The following is a 19,335-nucleotide window of genomic DNA, read 5'->3' as shown; positions in this document are numbered from 1 at the left end:
TCAATACGGATAGATCTTTTTCTTTTGTTACACAAGCCTTTTCAGCACCCCCCTTTTCAGCATAAGTCCGGTGTGTAAAGTCAATACGGGCAGATCTTTTTCTTTGTTACGAGCTAGAGATTTTTGGAAGATGCATGCGGTCCCTCCGTTCCCGCAGTGGGGGAGGGGCAGGGTGAGGGCATAGGGAATATTATAGCAAAAGTAGTATACAAATGATAAAGCCAGAGGATATAAAAGGGAGATCTATAGAGAAGAAGATGTTTTATAATGACAACACCCAAGACGAAAATCCAAATGAATCCCCATTGGATGTCCCCATTGAATCCCAATTGAATACCAATTGGCAATTTGGAGTACATGGAAAGTGAAACAATAGGTACCCATTGAAACCAACTGGCAATTTCACTATGAAAATGACTGACAATGAGAGCGGACAAAATATACAGTTCCTCAGGTAGACAAAGGAACATCCCTTCACTGCTATTGTGTAAAAATGTGTAGAACAGGTGTCACATGCATATTCACCTTTTTACATAATAGCTGTGAAGGGATGTTCCTTTGTCTACCTGAGGAACTGTATATTTTGTCCGCTCTCATTGTCAGTCATGTTCATAGTGTTTGTTTTAATGGTGACTAATTGCCAATTGGTTTCAATAGGAACCTATTGTTTCACTTTCCATGTACTCCAAATTGCCAATTGGTATTCAATTGGGATTCGATGGGGGCATTTATTTTAATGGGGATTCAATTGGTAAATCGATCCAGGTAGAAGAACCAGTGATCGATGAACTGATACTTCATAATCGATATTGGCAACTCCACGAATTAGGTATATTCTATTCTCAATTGTATTAACTCCATCACATAGATCATTTGAAGTGTATTAAGGAGTAAAAATTTAAAGTGACACAGGCTCATACACATATATAAATACTAAATATGTATATTGTTTCTTGGTCAGTAATCATATAATCAATATATCTATTGTTAAAACGTGAATGTAATTGTAACATTTCTATTGGTTAATAATTGCCGAAGGAAAATAGAAATCACAAAAATGATGTGCATTGTCTTTAATTTGCTTAACAAATCATGATAAATGTATTTTTCTGTGACACGTGTAAACTAATAATGAATATGCATGAGATGCAACGATCTGTTGGTTTCTATTGGTTTCTATTGGTCCTATTGGTTTCTATTGGTCTTATTGGTCTAATTTGTTTCTATTGGTCCAATTGGTTTCTATTTAACATTGGTCCTATTGGTTTCTATTGGTTTCAATTGGTTTCAATTGGCCCTATTAGACTTTAATGGGATTTCAATTGGACCAATCGGCCCCATTATTAATTAGACTTTAAAAGGTTTTCAATTGGTTTCAATTGGACCAATTGAAGTCCAACTTAAGGCCAATTGGTCCAATTGAAACCAATTGGGGTCCCATTAAAGTCTAATGGGGCCTATAGGCCAATGGGTCCAATTGGTCCAATAGGGACAATCTGGACCAATTGAAACCATCTGAAGTCCTATTAAAGTCCCAGTGAAACCTGTTAAAACCTATTGAGACCAGTTGAAACCAATTGGAACCAATTGGAACCAATTAAAACAGATTGAAAATTTAATTGGTTTCAATTGGATTTTCGTCTTGGGGCATGCATGGAGAGGGAAAAGGAGAGTGAGGTGCAAACTAGGCAAGGGAAATGTTGAAGATGATACATACATTTCTATATGACATAACACTTTTTATTTTGCATTAAAAATGTTGCTGTCTTAAGCTCTAAGAGATATACCATATACATCTGCAGGCATGCACCATACTTGAGCACACCAGACAAAAAAGTGAGAGAAAAAAATAGAATGAATATAGGTTTATATATATTCATGTTCATTTTATAAATTTGTTCACTTTTGTTCACTATATAACTTACAATCAATCTGTGATGATTTTCTTATATTCATTTGTCCAGTCTTTGCTAAACTGAAAGAAAACTCCTTCTTCAAAACTACTACCGACCCAATAACTAATTTGAAAATAATAAACTCTTTGATTGTATGAAATTGATGAAATTCTGTAGGAAAATGATGCTTCGTTTTAAACCCCTTTTTTCGCATTTGAAGCACTTTATTTTTAACCAATATATATAATTAGTAAAGTTTACCCCATAACAGCAAATTATGATGATTCCATTGTGCCCCTTGATTTGAATGTTATATAGAAATAGTTGTTTTATCAATACAGTATATTCATTTTATAATATTTTTTTTCTTCATTTAATTTTTTAATATTTATTATAAATTCTTTATTAATTAATTCATTCGAAATATCAATCTTCTTTTTTTTTTCTATTTCATTTTATTATTAACTGTTTGACTATTTATTTGTTTACTTTATTGTTTGTTCATCTTCACAAATGATACATTGGATGATTATGGATGCCGTGAGAATATATATTGTCGCTCTCATATTGACATGCCAACGCGTATATGCACTGCTGCACCACCAATGGCGCGGTGCATGATCTGAATGCTGTAATTTCGACTTTCAGACTTGGAACGATCGGGCGATTTATGCGGGGATTTATGTTCATCTACCATGGAAGAAGAGGGAATATCCAGTGATTTGGGCTTTGTGCACCAAACCATTCATGTTTCAGCGCAACTACTAGGATTTTCAGATTCAACCCTGCGCTTTTTCATAAGTGTATTGATCGGTAAGAAAAGTGTACTGTTGGAACAAAAGATTAGAGTGACAACAACAAACATTGTCTCAATGTACCGTACCCGCGGGCCTGGAGGGCGGGGCAAGCCTGGCGCGGTCACGATGTAGTTCACGGTGCAGGGGAGTGGGCTTTCTGAAACAGGGAGACTAGACCTAGACTGCATGAGCCGTAAGCGCATAAGGTGTTTTCTCGAAAGACATAGATTCTAAGTGTCAACCATTTCATTTAACATTAGTTTAGTTTCAGTGGATGCAAATGTCTTTAGTGTATTCTTAATAGGGGCCTAGTCTAATCAAATTTGAAGACTACCGGCCTGACTGTAAAGTCAGATAAAGTAATTTAGATCTAGATCTAAATCCAAAAATCAATTGTCAACAAGCAACATGATCAATTAAATAATTGGGGGTTAAAAATAGAGACCAGGGGCGGTAATTTGAACATTGGTCTTTGACGTACACGCCCATTTTTATGGACCCTACCAATCAAGTCTCAAGATCTATTTTATATACATGTAGATGTAGAGTAAAACCACCAAACTTCGGACACCGCCAAACTTCGGACAAAAATTACTTCAACGGCTCGAACGCAAAATATGAGCCTAGCTCAGGCGGGTAACTTGCATGCATTTGATACTACTACTAACCTACATCGTTAGTACAGAAAGTTAGGGCAGGTTGCCGTCTGCAAAACTCACAAAAAACATCGAATTCAGAGACAGATTTCAGGTTACCTGGATTTTTACAGTCCCTTAACAGGGGAGTTAAGGTATAGAGCCTTCAATATATCGATTACAAACAAATCCTTGGCATATTTCACGTGGTTTCTGCCAAAATTATGGGAGCTTATGAGATACTTTTTCACTCTATCGCGAAAATTTTCTAATGGCGGCCGTTTCCACGGACCTAGGGGTACTATACATGTACCCCTACCAGAAGATGGCGCGCTTCCAAACTTCGGACAGGCAACATTGAGTGTCATTTTGACTACGAAAAAATAGCGCTTTCGTAAGATTTTAGCACCAAAATATTGTGTGAGTGTTGTGAAAAACACCTTTCTGATAGTTCTACCTAAAATAAATCTACCCAAAACGAGAAAATAATACTTTTTTCATGAAATCAACGCAGTCAAACTTACCCCCGTCGTACCATTTTTGATCCGGTTTCCAAACCTCCGATGAATGCGCACTTTAGCGGGCGCGCTATGCGTGCGCTGTACGTGCGCTATGCGCTATACGTGCGTTATACGTGCGCTACTCATGAACGTCCGAAGCTTGGCAAGTGCGTCCGAAGCTTGGCATGAAAAAAGGTTTGGCGGGTAAGCTAGTAAATAATTCTAGTTTTCCATTTCCTTTACTAATTTGCTTTTCATGATATACATGAACAGTTTTGGACAATAATAGTATATTTGATTATTCAATAATTAAAAAAAGAATTTAATCTTTTCCCCCGTTTTGTGTCCGAAGTTTGGCAGTCTTACTCTAGACCCTAAGCATGATAAGTAGGTCAACCAATAGGAGTACTTTATGCCATACTGAAGATGCGCCCAGCGCATACTAATCTAGGGCGTAATTAGTTAATTTAGCGCTTATTATACGTGTCATCATAATGCGCTGTGGCACGTGGATCATGAAGACAGGTCACGCTTTCACTTAGATGAGAGCATTAAAATCATCATATCCTAGCATGTAATTTCTTAAAAAGTTCTCATCTGTGATGTTTCCGGTCTAACTCGTCTATTGGCACGAAGTTGATTCTGGGCAAGAAATATTGCCGCCATTATATCACCACGAAAGATACAACAACCCCCTACCTGTTGTAAATATTGTTGTAAATACCATGCAAGATAAGATAAGATAAAAGATACAACAACTTTCAGAATACCAATTATCTCGACATATTATCTCTCGTGCGCATATGCAAATGAGGATTAAGTCCCATTTTATTACTAATAAGCACAATTACAAGCGCAACAAAGTTTGAATGCAGGCGCGACCAAACAGATGAGAGAAAAGATACAACAAAAGATACAACAAAAGTTACAACAATGTTCAGAATACCAACTTTATCTTATCTCCAAAGATACAACAATATCAGAGATAACACAGGGTTCAGAATACCGCCCCAGTTATGCATGCGATTGCATGGTGAAAGAAACGTGAAATCGATCAAAAAAGGTTGATCATCTATAGCATAGATGTACTGCAAGGTTCTGGAATCATCAAAATGATAAGAAATTTGGCCCAGTCTTCATAAAGTTACAAGCACTGTACACAGAAAGATGTATATGGGACTACGCACAGGTGCGCGACACGTGCGTTTTTATCTCTCACACACCAATAGATCAACTAATTTACCAAATATATCAATTAGTAGGCAGTTTCCCGGCAAAATTGTTATCATGTATTACTCAAAACATATTCTTTCGCATGATTGGTAATGAGAGCTTCCATTTTATTTTTTGAAATGTAGAACAGTAGAAACCTGCCTCGGAAGTTCAGAGTTTGCTATTAAATAGATTTTTTCCTTCGATTTTATTTATCAGACACTATAGCGCCAATGAATATTATTCAAAATCGCCAAAATAGACCCTGAATGATTTACATGTACATGAATTGAATTGTATGATTGAATTTTATTTACTAGTTGTAACATAATTAAATTTCATCATTTTATTCAATTTGATTTGTTCTTTTCATTCCAGGTTACCTACTTGCCTTCATACCCAGAAACCTTCTCCACCATGCGTCATCTAATATCCAGCACCTGTTCTTCATTGCCCTCGGATTGGGCTTATCATACTTTAACTTTGGTAAGTACAGGTCTCGCTAGCACAACTATGGTACTTGGCCATAGAGGGCAGCACCAGCCATGGGTATATTTGGCCAAGGAACTTCCGGTTCACATACAATAGGTCGAGAACTGGAGAGTGTGATCGAAATTATAATTTGGAATTACATATTTGAAGATACCGATGGTCTACATTTTGTAATAAATTTACATCATTAGAGATTTGGGCAAATCCACATTTTCTCATTCTTGGTCATATTGACAGTCCAAAACTGTGTGGCCGTTTTGAATGAAAGTTTGTTTGACTACAAAATTCTGGCAAATTCGCCAGACTTGGTCTCGCACTCTACTCAGTTAACATCTTCTCGAATGGGAATTCCGAACATAGCTCTTGACCATCAGTATATACTCTAGAACAAAATTCCTGGCACTGTTCAGTGTTATTTCAGTACCTGAGTTTACTGGATAGTGTGTAATTCAGCAGATTGAACTAACCCATTCTCACACTAATGAACTTAAATGATATATATGCAAGGACCAATAGTATCATTAACTTCAGACAAACAGCCTTTTCACACACAGCTAAAATTCATCGTATCTAGAGATGATTAGAATCACTCAACAGTTTTAAACATGTTTATAGACAAAATTTCCCAGTGTGAACATCGTTTATACGATGTTGGGATAGATACGAAGTCGCGATCCATACGCCCCTGAAAGCAGGCTGCAGATACGAAGTTCGTATCTAGAGAGCTTGACATTTTGTGTGTTAAAGGAAATTCGTGTTTAAACGTGTTTAAACTGGATGGAGCGTGCGCTTTGATTGATATGACATGACCTTCAATGCGCAATGGCACTACTGCGCATTTTACGAGCAGTAGTTAATCACGAAACTATGAACGATCGCAACAAAATTTCTGTGTGTGAAAGGCTCATGATTAGTTTAAACACATTTCAAACACGTTTATACTAATCATGTTTATAGAATTTTAGCTGTGTGTGAAAAGGCTGTTAGTATCAGTTTGCATGGCAGCTCTATAGATAAGAGGGATAATAACAGGCTCTGAGGTTTAAGTTAATGAAAACCAGATTATTGTACACTACATGTACATTTATCTCTAGTATCTTCTGAGGCATGGACTTCAAGCTTGTTTGCTGATTTTGTAGTCTAATATCTCCCAGAGAGTAAAGGTCATCTTAGATTGGTCTTTGTTATGATAGCAAGATTGCACTAATTTTATAAAAAAGGGTTGTAGAGTTTAAAGGAATAGATAGATTAAAGGGAAATCTAAAATCAATAGCAAACTTCTCTAGATGAAAGCAAAAAGAGTAGACCAGTGAAAGTTTTAAAGATAAACTCCAGTACTGGTAAAAAAAAAAAATAATTCTCACAAAATCAAACGAAACTTACACTGAATGTTCAAGATTACAAATAAATGACATGTGCCAAACAATTTTGAAAGAAAATGTATACTGGCTGAGTAATGAGCATAGAAAGACAAGGAAATCAAGGTAGTACTAGCCCCGACACCATGAGTGTTGTCCCATATATAGCTTTCTATGTGAGTGCTTGTTACTTTACCAAGACTCGGTCAAATTTATTATGATTTTGATGACTCCAGAACCTTGCAGTGCACACCAATACTTACATGCTACATGATCAACTGTTTCTGATCCTTTCCACACCTTTTCTTTCACACCTTTTCTTTCACAATGCAATCGCATTACCAGTACTAAAGTTTATCTTTAAACCTTGAATGAAATCCGACAAAAAATGGGATAATTTTTTAATTTGTTGAAGTTGTAATCACTGTTGGTGTGGGGGTCTTTAAGTTGGCTAAATTGGTAATGTCTCTGTGATGTAATGGCAGACAACTTTCCCATTTGTTCCCACACAAAAAATGACTGAAATTTCAATTTAAAAAAATGTATGGCTCAGGAGGGTCTTTACTCTTTCGGGGACTTTTAAAATATCCTATCCCAGTTACTGTACCCATAAAATGATTTTAGTAGTATGCCCCACGGGAGAAGGCACTTAACAGAAAAAGAGAAATTAATGATATTTTTGTACACAACAAACAGGAAAGTTAACCACAAATACGTCACATTTCACTGACCAAACTGCCAATTTGAGATTCACATCTATAGAGTCATCGACATAGTGATCTCATATTTCAAACATTCTTAACTTTCTTATTATTAGTCCGATTTATTTTAAACCGTTGCAATTCTGTTTTTCTTATTTTTCTGCTTTCATACAAATGAACTTATTCCAAGGGTTGGATAGCCCTGTAAACTTTTCAAACATTTAACCGGGCATGGTGGCTCAGTGGTTAGAGCGCCCGCCTCATGAACGGGAGGTCGTGGGTTCGAACCCCGGCCGAGTCATACCAAAGACTTATAACAATGGGACCTTCTGCCTTCTAGCTAGGCGCTCAGCATATTAGATTGGAGAAGGGTAGTAATAACATTATGTTATGCAGGGCCCGCTGGAAGAACAGTTTCATAACTGAAGTGGCTACCCTGGGTAAATAAACATTATTATTATTATTATTATTAGAAACAATTCAATGAATATAAATATGATGGTGATTTATTTTAGTACTAAGATACAAGTATTGGGTACAGCTATTTTAACAACTGGTACAGAGTCTTACTGCACTGAAATTACCTTTTCAAATACAGAGATATACACATGTAGGAGAAGTTCATCTAACAATTGGACCATCAATGGTACGTTTTTGTAAAGTGGGGCCCTGGCTTGTTTACTGGTGTGTATATGCAAGTACATTTACAGATGTAAGTCATTATTCAGAACAAGTGTTAATTAAAAAGGCATTCCATGTTCCAAGTTATTATCATTTTAAAGTGGATAGAAAATATATATCTTCATAATTCTTTTCTCTTTTTCACAGGGATGCAGACATTGCATTTTGTTATCACAGTTCTTTTTAACTACCTCCTTCTGGCCGTGGCTGGAGGCAGTGTAACATCAGTGGTGCTTTCTTTCCTATGGAACATGGTGAGTGACTTTATTAAAGGCATCTTTGCAAAAGGCACGTGGAGGGCATTTTTATAGCTGCTTTTTCACAAAGAAAGACATCTGTTCCATTGACATAGTTAACAAATGAATTTCAAAAGGTGTAGTTTAAGCTTCTACCAACCTTAAAATTTAGTAGGCAAGCTTTCGGCCACCCCTGTGAACTTCCTGAAGCCAAGTGATTTTTTACACAGTTACTCGCTTCCAGCTATTATGGAAGATAGGCTAAAAAATAGATTAAAGATACATGTAGACAGACAGAAATATACATTGGAGATAGATATATTTACACATAGATAGAGATGCAAAGATATACATGTATAGATAGATAGAAAGTAGAAAGTTCATGGTACAGTAGACTCTACACGTAATTAGTAAATGGCAAGGAAAGGTAAGTTACATGTTTTACCATGATTCTTTAAGCATCCTGTCTTTTCTTATAATATAAATATAGCTTTGTGTACTATTCAGCATTTATAATGGATAAGTTCATTTGGCTGGCTGGTAACAGAAGTAATGTCAATTTACAAAGAACCAGAGATAGTTGTAGATGGAATGCCTTGATTGCCAATGTCCGGATTAGAAAAGGCACCTAGCAAGCAGGCAAAGGCATTGTACATACAGTGTAGTTGTTTTTTGTCCATTGACATACATGTAGATTTGTACCATTTAGTAAAGTGTGCAGAAGTTAGCTTTGAATTGATTTCAAATCTGCTTTTCAAAGTGGCTTCCAAGATAACCAGAAAACATGAATCATCATACACTGTACTTGCCATTGTGACTAGTGACTATTTGAATTATGAAGCAAAGGCCGATCTGATCAAGGATTGGCTGAATTGGAGGCGGGACAGAATGATCAAAAGCTGCTCAAGTCCTTGAACCATGGATAGTATGATGTACATATGAAAAATATCTTTATCCCCCCCTCCTTTCGGTGGGCATGTGAATTGTTTTTTCTCCCCCTCCCCCTCTATGTTGATATGCCTTTATAGATAGGGCATGATGGCCCTTTTTTTATTTTCTTCTCTCCATTTCCCCCCACAGATATACTTTCTTATTGGAACAGTATCAATCTCTGATGGGACACATGATGTGCTCTGGGATACACCTCATTGTATCATGGTTCTAAAGGTCATAGGAGTGGCACTTGACCTCTATGATGGTCAGAAGTCAAAGGTGAGTGGAGCAGTTATCATATTAGTGTCCTTATAACGTCATGGTTCTAAAGTTCATAGGAATGGCACTTGACCTCTGTGATGGTCAGAAGTCAAAGGTGAGTGGAGCAGTTATCATATTGGTGTCCTTATAAGGTCATGGTTCTAAAGGTCATAGGAATGGCACTTGACCTCTATGACAGTCAGAAGTCAAAGGTGAGTGGGGCAGTTATCATATTGGTGTCCTTATAAGGTCATGGTTCTAAAGGTCATAGGAGTGGCACTTGACCTCTATGATGGTCAGAAGTCAAAGGTGAGTGGAGCAGTTATCATATTGGTGTCCTTATAAGGTCATGGTTCTAAAGTTCATAGGAGTGGCACTTGACATCTATGATGGTCAAAAGTCAAAGGTGAGTGGAGCAGTTATCATATTGGTGTCCTTATAAGGTCATGGTTCTAAAGTTCATAGGAGTGGCACTTGACCTCTATGATGGTCAGAAGTCAAAGATGAGTGGAGCAGTTATCATATTGGTGTCCTTATAAGGTCATGGTTCTAAAGGTCATAGGAGTGGCACTTGACATCTATGATGGTCAGAAGTCAAAGGTGAGTGGAGCAGTTATCATATTGGTGTCCTTATAAGGTCATGGTTCTAAAGGTCATAGGAGTGGCACTTGACCTCTATGATGGTCAGAAGTCAAAGGTGAGTGGAGCAGTTATCATATTGGTGTCATTATAAGGTCATGGTTCTAAAGGTCGTAGGAGTGACACTTGACCTCTATGATGGTCAAAAGTCAAAGGTGAGCGGAGCAGTTATTATATTGGTGTCCTTATAAGGTCTCTGGACCAAATATGTGTGCCACTGTGCCTCAATATATAGTTCATTTTCTTACAGAGAGAGAGGGAGAGAGGGAGGGAGGGAGGGAGGGAGGGAGGGAGGGATGTACTCAAAATCTTTAATAGAACTGTCCTGAAAGACTGCATCAACCCGTTATTTTAACTAATTCCTTGTACACCAGGACCTCGCCTTATAAAGAGGACTGTCGTGATCTTGAAAATGACCACACATGGCCATATACGATTTAGAAGAAAAACACTCGAGATAAATTCACTACTGTGAAAGCAAAACAGGAGCCCAAAGAATTCAAACATCTATTTTGGGGGAGAATGAACCGTGGAATGAAATTTCACCTTGTGTGATGCGTGCATTTCTCGTCATCCTTCTGATCTGTACAAGCCAAGTCTTAGGTATGAACTAAGTCAATGCTTACTCATCTGTACACTATTGTCCTACATGTAGAAATTGGTGTGTTGGATGAAAGAAAAACGATTCTGGGCTCTGTTTCATAAAACTTGTTCTCAATAGCATGCTACATTAATTGTTATAAGCTTCTGCAATCATGGCATGTGATTGGGTGAGAGCCAATTTGTCATATAATTTCAGCATTTGTTTATATGGATAACAAGTTTTATGAAACATGGCGCTGGTCTGTGATCATCACAGCTCGGTCTGGTTAACGAATCCTAACAACTTGGGTCTAATTGTATGTGTGTTCAACATTTTTTTCAATTATCATGTGATCATTCTCTTCTTCTTCTTTTCGATTACACATCAGGATAAATTGAGTGCAGAGCAACAACAGCACTATTTGACTCGTGCCCCATCGTTACTGGAAATGGGAGGTTTTTGTCTTTTCTTTGGAGGATTCTTAGCTGGCCCTCAGGTATGTTCATATTTTTTCTGTACTGCTTGATCAAACTTTTGTTAAAAGTGATTTGAAGATTCAATTTGTTTCTATTTGTTTAGTTATTTATGTTTATTTATGTTTAGTTGAAAGTTACGTTTGGTTAGTTATGTTTAGTTAGGTATGTTCCTATGTTTCCTCTACCGCTCGATCAAACATTTGTTTATAGCGATTTGTAGATCACAAGACTCCAACACTAGGTCTTTACTTGAAATGTTATGACCCCTTCCAGTGTTTATAAGTTGAGAATTTTCTAACAGTTAGTAAGAATATATTTACATGTAAGATATCTCACAAGAAATCCTGCCTAAACTGCACCCTAAAACAGTCAAACCTGTCAAAGTGGCCACCACTCAGGAAAGGCCACCTATCTATAGTGGCCACAGAATTTTTTTCTCTGTAGCAAGATGTATGTGGTGTAGAACCTATCAAAAAAGCCTGCTTTTTTGTCAGTAGCCACACTTTATCTACATATATTTCCCTTTGATGGCCTTCAGTGGATATACGGTAGACAGGCTTGAGAGTGTACACTAAAAGTACAAGATGTTTGGAGCATATATCCGTATTCCTGTAGTTTAAAAAACAGATGTGAAGTGTGATTCCATGGAACACTGTATATATATCACAATAAATTATCATTTAAAATGTGTTTTTCATAAATGTTATCTTTTATCATAAATGTTTGTACACTTCATGAGACCGTAACTTTTAATGTTTTGACCATATCTGTCTTGTGAAAATCAATGTTTTCCGTTTCTTTGTCCACCTATCAGTTCTCCATGCGACTGTATCTTGACTACACCAACAATCGCCTTATACCTGAATGGGAACAGAAGCATCCGTCCAATGCTCGTTATTCCATCAATCGATTCTGCTTTGGTGTCATCTATGTGTGTGTGGGAGTCGGCCTCAATCTCATGATGCCTGATGCACACTTCATGACTGAAGAATTCACGGTAGGATTCAAGTTATTATTACTTTTCACCTTTCAATTTGAAAAAAAGGAAATTATTTGATAGTTGATACATCATTCATGAGAGCCGTTTTAAACGGGACTGCACTACTTGTAGCTACTTGCGCCCTCAATATAGCCAGCAATGCCTAAGTGGTATCCGTTGATTCCCCATGGTCCCCTTTTTCTCATGTTGATTGAGAGCTGATTTGATGAAATAACCACCTGCCAGTGACCATGCAGGGAGGTCTAATCCCTCCTGGCCAAGCTAGTGTAAAAATTGTGTAGTAAACAGGAGATTTCTATGCAACAATGTTTTTATCTTTAGCAGAGCTCTTTTCAAGAACTTTCTATACCTAACTTTCTTACACGTATCTTTCTTTTTTCGGTGTATTAATGTTCTACACTATGTGTTTGATCACTGATCACTTTGTGTATCGATTCGGGCAATGTACTCGTTCACTGATATCAATTGTTTGCCAATCTGCTCCCTATAAGGTACCAATACATTGGGATTTTACAGCGTATTATCAATCCTTCATGCCAGGATCCAACTCTATTGTTTAGTGCACGCAGAACCACTCTTTATTGCAAGTATAAAGAAATCCCAAAATAGTTTTTGAAGCTCTAGCTTGCAAAAATCCCTTTGTAAGATTTTAAAAAAAGAAGTGATTTAACTAACTGAATATGATATTCATATTTATCTACCCACTCCTCCATTGGTCTGTTGGGTAATGATTCATGATTTGCTTTTGGTTTTTTCCACAACACAGAGTAAAAATCTTCTACACAAGCTCTTTACTGTGTATCTTTGGGGGACTTCGTACAGAGCCAGATACGGAGGAGTGTTCCTGCTTGCGGTAAGACTTCAGACCCAAGTAAACTCCCCAAATAATCCCTATGAGGGCCTAGCTAGACTACCAGGTTAAAGGGGAAGTCCACCCTAATGTTTAGTTGGTTTTAATGAAAGCAGAAAACTGAGAGAAGAAGCTTAGTGAAAGTTTGAGCAGTATCCGATTAAAAATATTCAGGTTATGAATTTCTGAAGTTGCAATTAATGAAGTACAAATTGGCAATGTTGTGACGTATTACAGAATGAAATTCAAGCTAAACTTGAATTTCCATTATTATTGCTCAATTTATAGACAAACGTACAGTAGCACACTGTTATTCATCTATTGATCTATCAGATTCAACAGTTTCTTTGACTTTATGTACATTATTTCTACCATAAACTATCTGTTTGTATTTTTATTTTTATTTGAAATTCAACCTTGAGATTCGGTTGCAATAAAGAAATAATAATGATGATCTTCATAATCATCATTGTCATCATGTTTCTTCCCATCTTCAGGAAGGTGCAAGTATCATGACTGGCATTGCTTATAGTGGTCTTGATACAGAAGGGAAGGCAGAGTGGAAAGGCAGTGCCAACATGAATGTATATGGCCTTGAGACGGCAGGGACCTTCAGGGGTTTGGTGTCTAATTACAACACCAATACCAGCAAGTGGGCCGGAAGGTAAGGTATCATGTTTCTCAAGCACTAGTGTTTAAAGGGGAAGTCCACCCTGAAGGGGAGTATCGCAACAAAAATTATTTTAAAACCAGACATTACTCTTTGATGTTCATGTAAACTGCAGTTATCAAAAAGTAGCGTGTTTAAAGACAAAAATGTTCATAAGACTTCCTGTTATCAGTATAGGAAGAGACAATTGAAGGCGTGTTCATTTAAATTCTTTGTGGCTTAAGTTGTTTGAAAGCACAAAATCAATAGGCATGTTAATTTTAGGTTGGTGTTAAATGCAATTGACTATTTTACCATTATAATTTGTTATACTAGTGTGAGTTATGTGTTAGGAACAGGTTCGGAATCTCTGCCTTGGCACTAATATTCTTTGGCAAGACATTAATCTATATCTGACTCTCTCCATCCAGGTGATGTAAATGGGTGCCTGCCTTTTAGGGGGTAGCTTGACCAAAGATGGGGTAAAAATAGTGCAGTGCTAGGAAAGATTAGTATCTAGTGCTATACAAATATTATTATTTAGATGCTGCTTATCCCCAATCCTCCTTCTCTCTTTCGTGGCGCAACCGCAAGCCTACTGTATAATATTTATTTGTTATTGTTGTTGTTTTTGTTATCATTACTATCATTGTTCATAATATCAACTTCTTCTGGATGCTCTACATTTTACTCTCACTATTTCCATCTTGTAGATGCGTGTATAAGCGTTTGAAATTCCTGGGCAACAGACAGCTGTCTCAGTTTGTTACTCTGATGTTCCTTGCTCTGTGGCATGGCGTCTACATCGGGTACTTCCATTGCTTCCTCTTCCAATTATTCACTCTCACATTTGACGAGCAGGTGAGTCATTCCTTAAAGGTACTATGTCCCTTTTGCAGCCAACCTCAAATGCTGTAGAACTTTGCTGGAATTATGAATATGTCATGTATGTCCTATCTGTGAAATTTAAACGTTAAGCAGTGTCCTCACATTCAAATTATGCAAGGAAACCCGCTTACTTGCTAGACTTTACTGTCAGACACTATTGAGTGACTGACTGGCTTTTTTTCTTCTGTGGTTAGCAGTGTCCTCATATTCAAATTATGCAAGGAAACCCGCTTACTTGCTAGACTTTACTGTCAGACACTATTGAGTGACTGACTGGCTTTTTTTCCTCTTTGGTAATAACATACATGAAAAGAGTTGTAAAGGGTACATGAGCATTTGTCTACATCAATAACCCACTTCTTGTGATGGCCAAGATTAAACTGATTGAATCTTTGCGCAGCATAAAATGTATGACCATTCGGTACAATTGTCTGAAAATCAAGACTATTACTTTTGGGCTCTATAGCCCTAAAGTCGATTTGACAACTAATAGTCGTTATTTTCCCACTTGAAGACATTTTCAAGCCCCACCTTTTTTAGGGAAGTTCTAAATTAGTATTATTCTTCAAAAGCAGTTGGAATTTAACTTTTTCATTTTTTTGGCCTGCAAATGGGACATAGTACCTTTGAAGATAAAGTTGAGTTCTGGTCATGCAATTGCATTGTGAAAGAAAAGGTGTGGAATGGATCAGAAAAGGTTGATCATGTAGCATGTAAGTATTGGTGTGTACTGCAGGGTTCTGGAATCATCAAAATGATAAGAAATTTGGCCCATCTTGGTAAAGTTACAAGCACTGTACACAGAAAGATGTATATGGGACTACACGAACAAGTAGCATAAAACTCTGTCCCGATTTTCATGATGTTACATGCCATATTTAGAATGTTAAGGCATTTGAAGAGCCATGCTTTTCAGGGAACATTTTTTCTCTGATGTTCTTCCACACTTGCATAATACAATGATAATGCTCACAAATTATTGTTCATCTCTTCCCAGAACTCAACCTTCTCTTTAACAAAAGAATATTTAAATTATTATCCTCTAACATCTTACAAAGATGTGATCCTCTAAGTTCGCAGTAAGCACATTGGTGCAAATGACACAAAATAGTCAGAGACCTTTTAGAAATGCATAGTAGTGGGCTCTCATGGGGAAATTTAACACCATTCGGGTGTTGTCAATCACCAGGATTAGCCTTTAGTTTTATGACCAACAGGCCTTATGAATATGTAGTGCACTGCATTTTCCAAAATTCCCCACCCCCCCCCCCCTCCATATGATGAACTAGTAAAGTCGTTATCTTACTTTTCCCTCACCTGAAGACTCTCTGAGAGACTAGCAGCCTTTTCACACGCAGCTAAAATTCTATAAACATGATTAGTATAAACGTGTTTGAAACGTGTTTAAACTAATCACGAGCCTTTCACACACAGAAATTTAGGTGCGATCGTTAATCGTTTCGTGATTAACTACTGCACGTAAAATGCGCAGTAGTGCCATTGCGCATTGAAGGTCATGCCATATCAATCAAAGTGCACGCTCCATCCAGTTTAAACACGTCTGAAACACGTTTAAACACGAATAACCTGTCACACACAAAATGTCAAGCTCTCTAGATACGTACTTCGTATCTGCAGCCTGCTTTAAGGGGCGTATGCATCGCGACTTTGTATCTATCCCAACATCATATAAACGATGTTCACACTGGGAAAATTTTCTATAAACATGTTGAGTTAAACACGTTTATACTAATCATCTCTGGATACGATGAATTTTAGCTGTGTGTGAAAAGGCTGTAGGGTGTATTTCTTGATGGGGTTTTGTGCATTTCAGAATAATCATTGCCTTATGATGGATGTCCCTAATGAATAAGTTTTATGTTTTGAAGATTACTTCTACCTTTGTAATAAATCACTGTTGTGTAAATGAATAATGATTGCCTGTCTTTGATTGTGTCAGTGGGATTTCAAGCTTGGACCTTTATCTGCTCATGCACAGGATGTATCTACAAATATAAGATTAATGATTTGAGGATATTCGAGCCTTATAAGACTCTGTCGACCCACCCCCCCCCCCTGTCATTTAGGATCAATAAAATAACCACACAATATTTGTTGCCCCTTCTATAGTTTTCAAGCTTAAACATGGTACATGAATGTGTTGCAAAAGCTTAGGACTTCAGGGGTGATATTTGATACTTTGATACAAATTGCACATGCAGTACATTTAAGAAATTCATTAAAACACTTTTGGCGTGGTTCAAAGTTCTGTACAATATTAAATTTCAGTACCTCATAATATGTGCAAGAATACCATTAACTTAAATTTCAGGTTTTTCAATGTTGCTTCAGAAGAGGATTAGATGAATGGGCTTCTATTGATATTTAATGGGGAGTTTATTCCATGACGTTTTCTTTTTGCATTTTGGTTTGTGTCTGTTTAGTGGCTGAAAGTATGGAGAAAGCTCGGATTTGGCTCTTTAATGTCCAATCCTGTCATAGCTTTCCTGATGACGGCGATCTGCAATGTATTCGTCATGACCAGCTTTTCCTATGCCCTCATCAGCTTTCAGCTAAGCAAGTGGGGATTGTTTACTCAGGTAATCAATGTGATTTACAATCTACAGTTAATAACTAAATTATTCAATACCCCTTGTAAATTGGATGTTTTTTAGTGCTTTTCGTAAATCAAGAATGAAAAGTAGATTTGTTGATGTTTTTAGATGTAAGCTTTATGTCACATTCTCAAGAAACATAAATCTGGACAGATCAATTTGTCACATAATGAAAATTGGCAATTATATTGCTGAAAACATACATCAAATTGATGCACAGCACATGGGGTGGTATTCCGGTAGCGCGTACTAAGTTATCGCGTACGAATTCAGTCCACACTTTTATGGAGTGCCTGATGCCAACTCATTTACCCTGTACAGATTATTTTAATCCTTCAATGAAAAGTCTCCAAAAAAACAATTTTGCAATGAAATGGGAAGAAAAAGATAATATGAGTATGAACTAAATTTCAACAAAGTCTTTGGTAGATTATCTTTCTCATGAATATTAAAGGAGGAAGATGAAACCTAGCATTCCATGGAAGTGTGAACTAAAATTCTTGTTTAGTCTGGACTTAGTCCCGGCTTAACTTATGAGAATACCACCCATCGGCTCTAATCCAATTATTTGATACAATAGACCAGTTTGTAATTAGCTTTGGTACAAATAACCCCCAAATATCCACACATCGTTTACAAATGGAGATGTCCCATTTTGTGCACATTAGAATAATCACTGCCAAAGTGATGGAGGTACTTCATGAATACCTTTTGTTTGCCCTCTTGAGAAGAATACTTTCAACTGTGTAACAGCTAGAGAATGTACCGTCGGTGGATGAATGAAAAATGATTACATAACTTTCATGAACACAAATCTTCCAGTATTCGTCTCATTGTTTTTTACAATTAATTTTGTTACAAATAACTTTATCTGCCCATTCGCAGATTGTATCTACAAACTGGTGTAATGATTCTAAATAAATGTTCTGGTTTCTCTCTCAGGTTTATGCCTCTATGTATTACATTGGACATGTCTGGTTTATTGGATGGATGCTGCTTTTCCCACTTGTCCTCCAACCAATGCTACACAGCAACAAACCAAAGTAAGTAGAGGCAAAGTTGATACAGTCAAACCTGCTTTAGAGACCACCTGTATAGGAAGACCACCTGTCTACAAAAACCACATTTTTCTCCTTGAAAATGGTTCTTTATTGAAACATGTACTAAAGGAACCTGTACATAAAGACCACCTTCCTATAAAGATCACTTTTCTTGTCTCTCTTGGGTGGTCTTTATAGACAGGTTTCACTATATCAAGACTGATCATTATCAGAGAGAGAGGGAGGGTGGGGGGGGGGGGAGACAGTGAAATCAGTGAAATCTCTGTGTAGCAAGCTAATGCACAGTGACTGCATTACCTTTTCTTTCAAATGGGAGTGGGGAGGGAGGGGGGGGGGGGGGCATTACATTCCCCTCCCCTCACAATGTGGCTTCCTCTTTCATGTATTAATGAGGGTGTATTTCATATCCAAACAATGTAGATTATGGCCTTACAAAATCTCTTAATTGCCCATTATATTGTCTGTTTGGAGCCTGAGGGATATTTACTCATGTACTTTAACACAGAGTTAATACCCTCCTGGCTCTGAACAGACACTACAGTACATATATATGTAGATGAAGATCCTTATTCATGGGATATTATAACCATTAATCATGAAGTGATGTCAGATTGACATAATATAATATTGCACGTACCCAATTTTTTATAAATTCATGATGGCTTGTGCACTATTAGATATATTGTATGAAGAAAAGAAAGACAAATATAATTTTGTCTCTCATGATTTGACTCTCCTTGCAGAGCTACAGGAGACTCTAAAGCCCAGTGAATGCAGTGAACCTTCTTCATTAAATTTCAAAAGAAAATCAGCAAGGAGAGCAAACCAGGGGCCTGTTGCATAAAAGTTGTTCTCTATAACAAATGCTAAATT

The 19,335-nt window shown here is 37.1% G+C and overlaps 1 protein-coding gene and 1 non-coding gene across 2 annotated transcripts; both read left to right on the top strand.

The window, feature by feature from the left end:
• Positions 1-2,506: 2,506 nt before the first annotated feature.
• LOC593457 (lysophospholipid acyltransferase 5) lies at positions 2,507-19,335 on the top strand. The gene is made up of 12 exons (XM_030987150.1): positions 2,507-2,708; positions 5,418-5,525; positions 8,419-8,525; positions 9,588-9,719; positions 11,312-11,419; positions 12,214-12,396; positions 13,166-13,252; positions 13,747-13,913; positions 14,612-14,759; positions 17,231-17,386; positions 18,344-18,444; positions 19,206-19,335. The coding sequence occupies exons 1-12, from the start codon at positions 2,591-2,593 to the stop codon at positions 19,231-19,233; spliced, it is 1,443 nt and encodes a 480-aa protein (XP_030843010.1). The 5' UTR covers positions 2,507-2,590; the 3' UTR covers positions 19,234-19,335.
• TRNAM-CAU lies at positions 7,819-7,891 on the top strand. The gene has a single exon. It is a non-coding gene; the product is annotated as a tRNA-Met (tRNA).

The sequence above is a fragment of the Strongylocentrotus purpuratus genome, unplaced genomic scaffold (genome assembly GCF_000002235.5).
Source record: "Strongylocentrotus purpuratus isolate Spur 01 unplaced genomic scaffold, Spur_5.0 spur5_scaffold_16, whole genome shotgun sequence".
Classification (NCBI taxonomy): Eukaryota; Metazoa; Echinodermata; class Echinoidea; order Camarodonta; family Strongylocentrotidae; genus Strongylocentrotus; species Strongylocentrotus purpuratus.
Note: the sequence above shows the minus strand (reverse complement) of the source record. Positions and strands in the feature narration are given on the sequence as shown.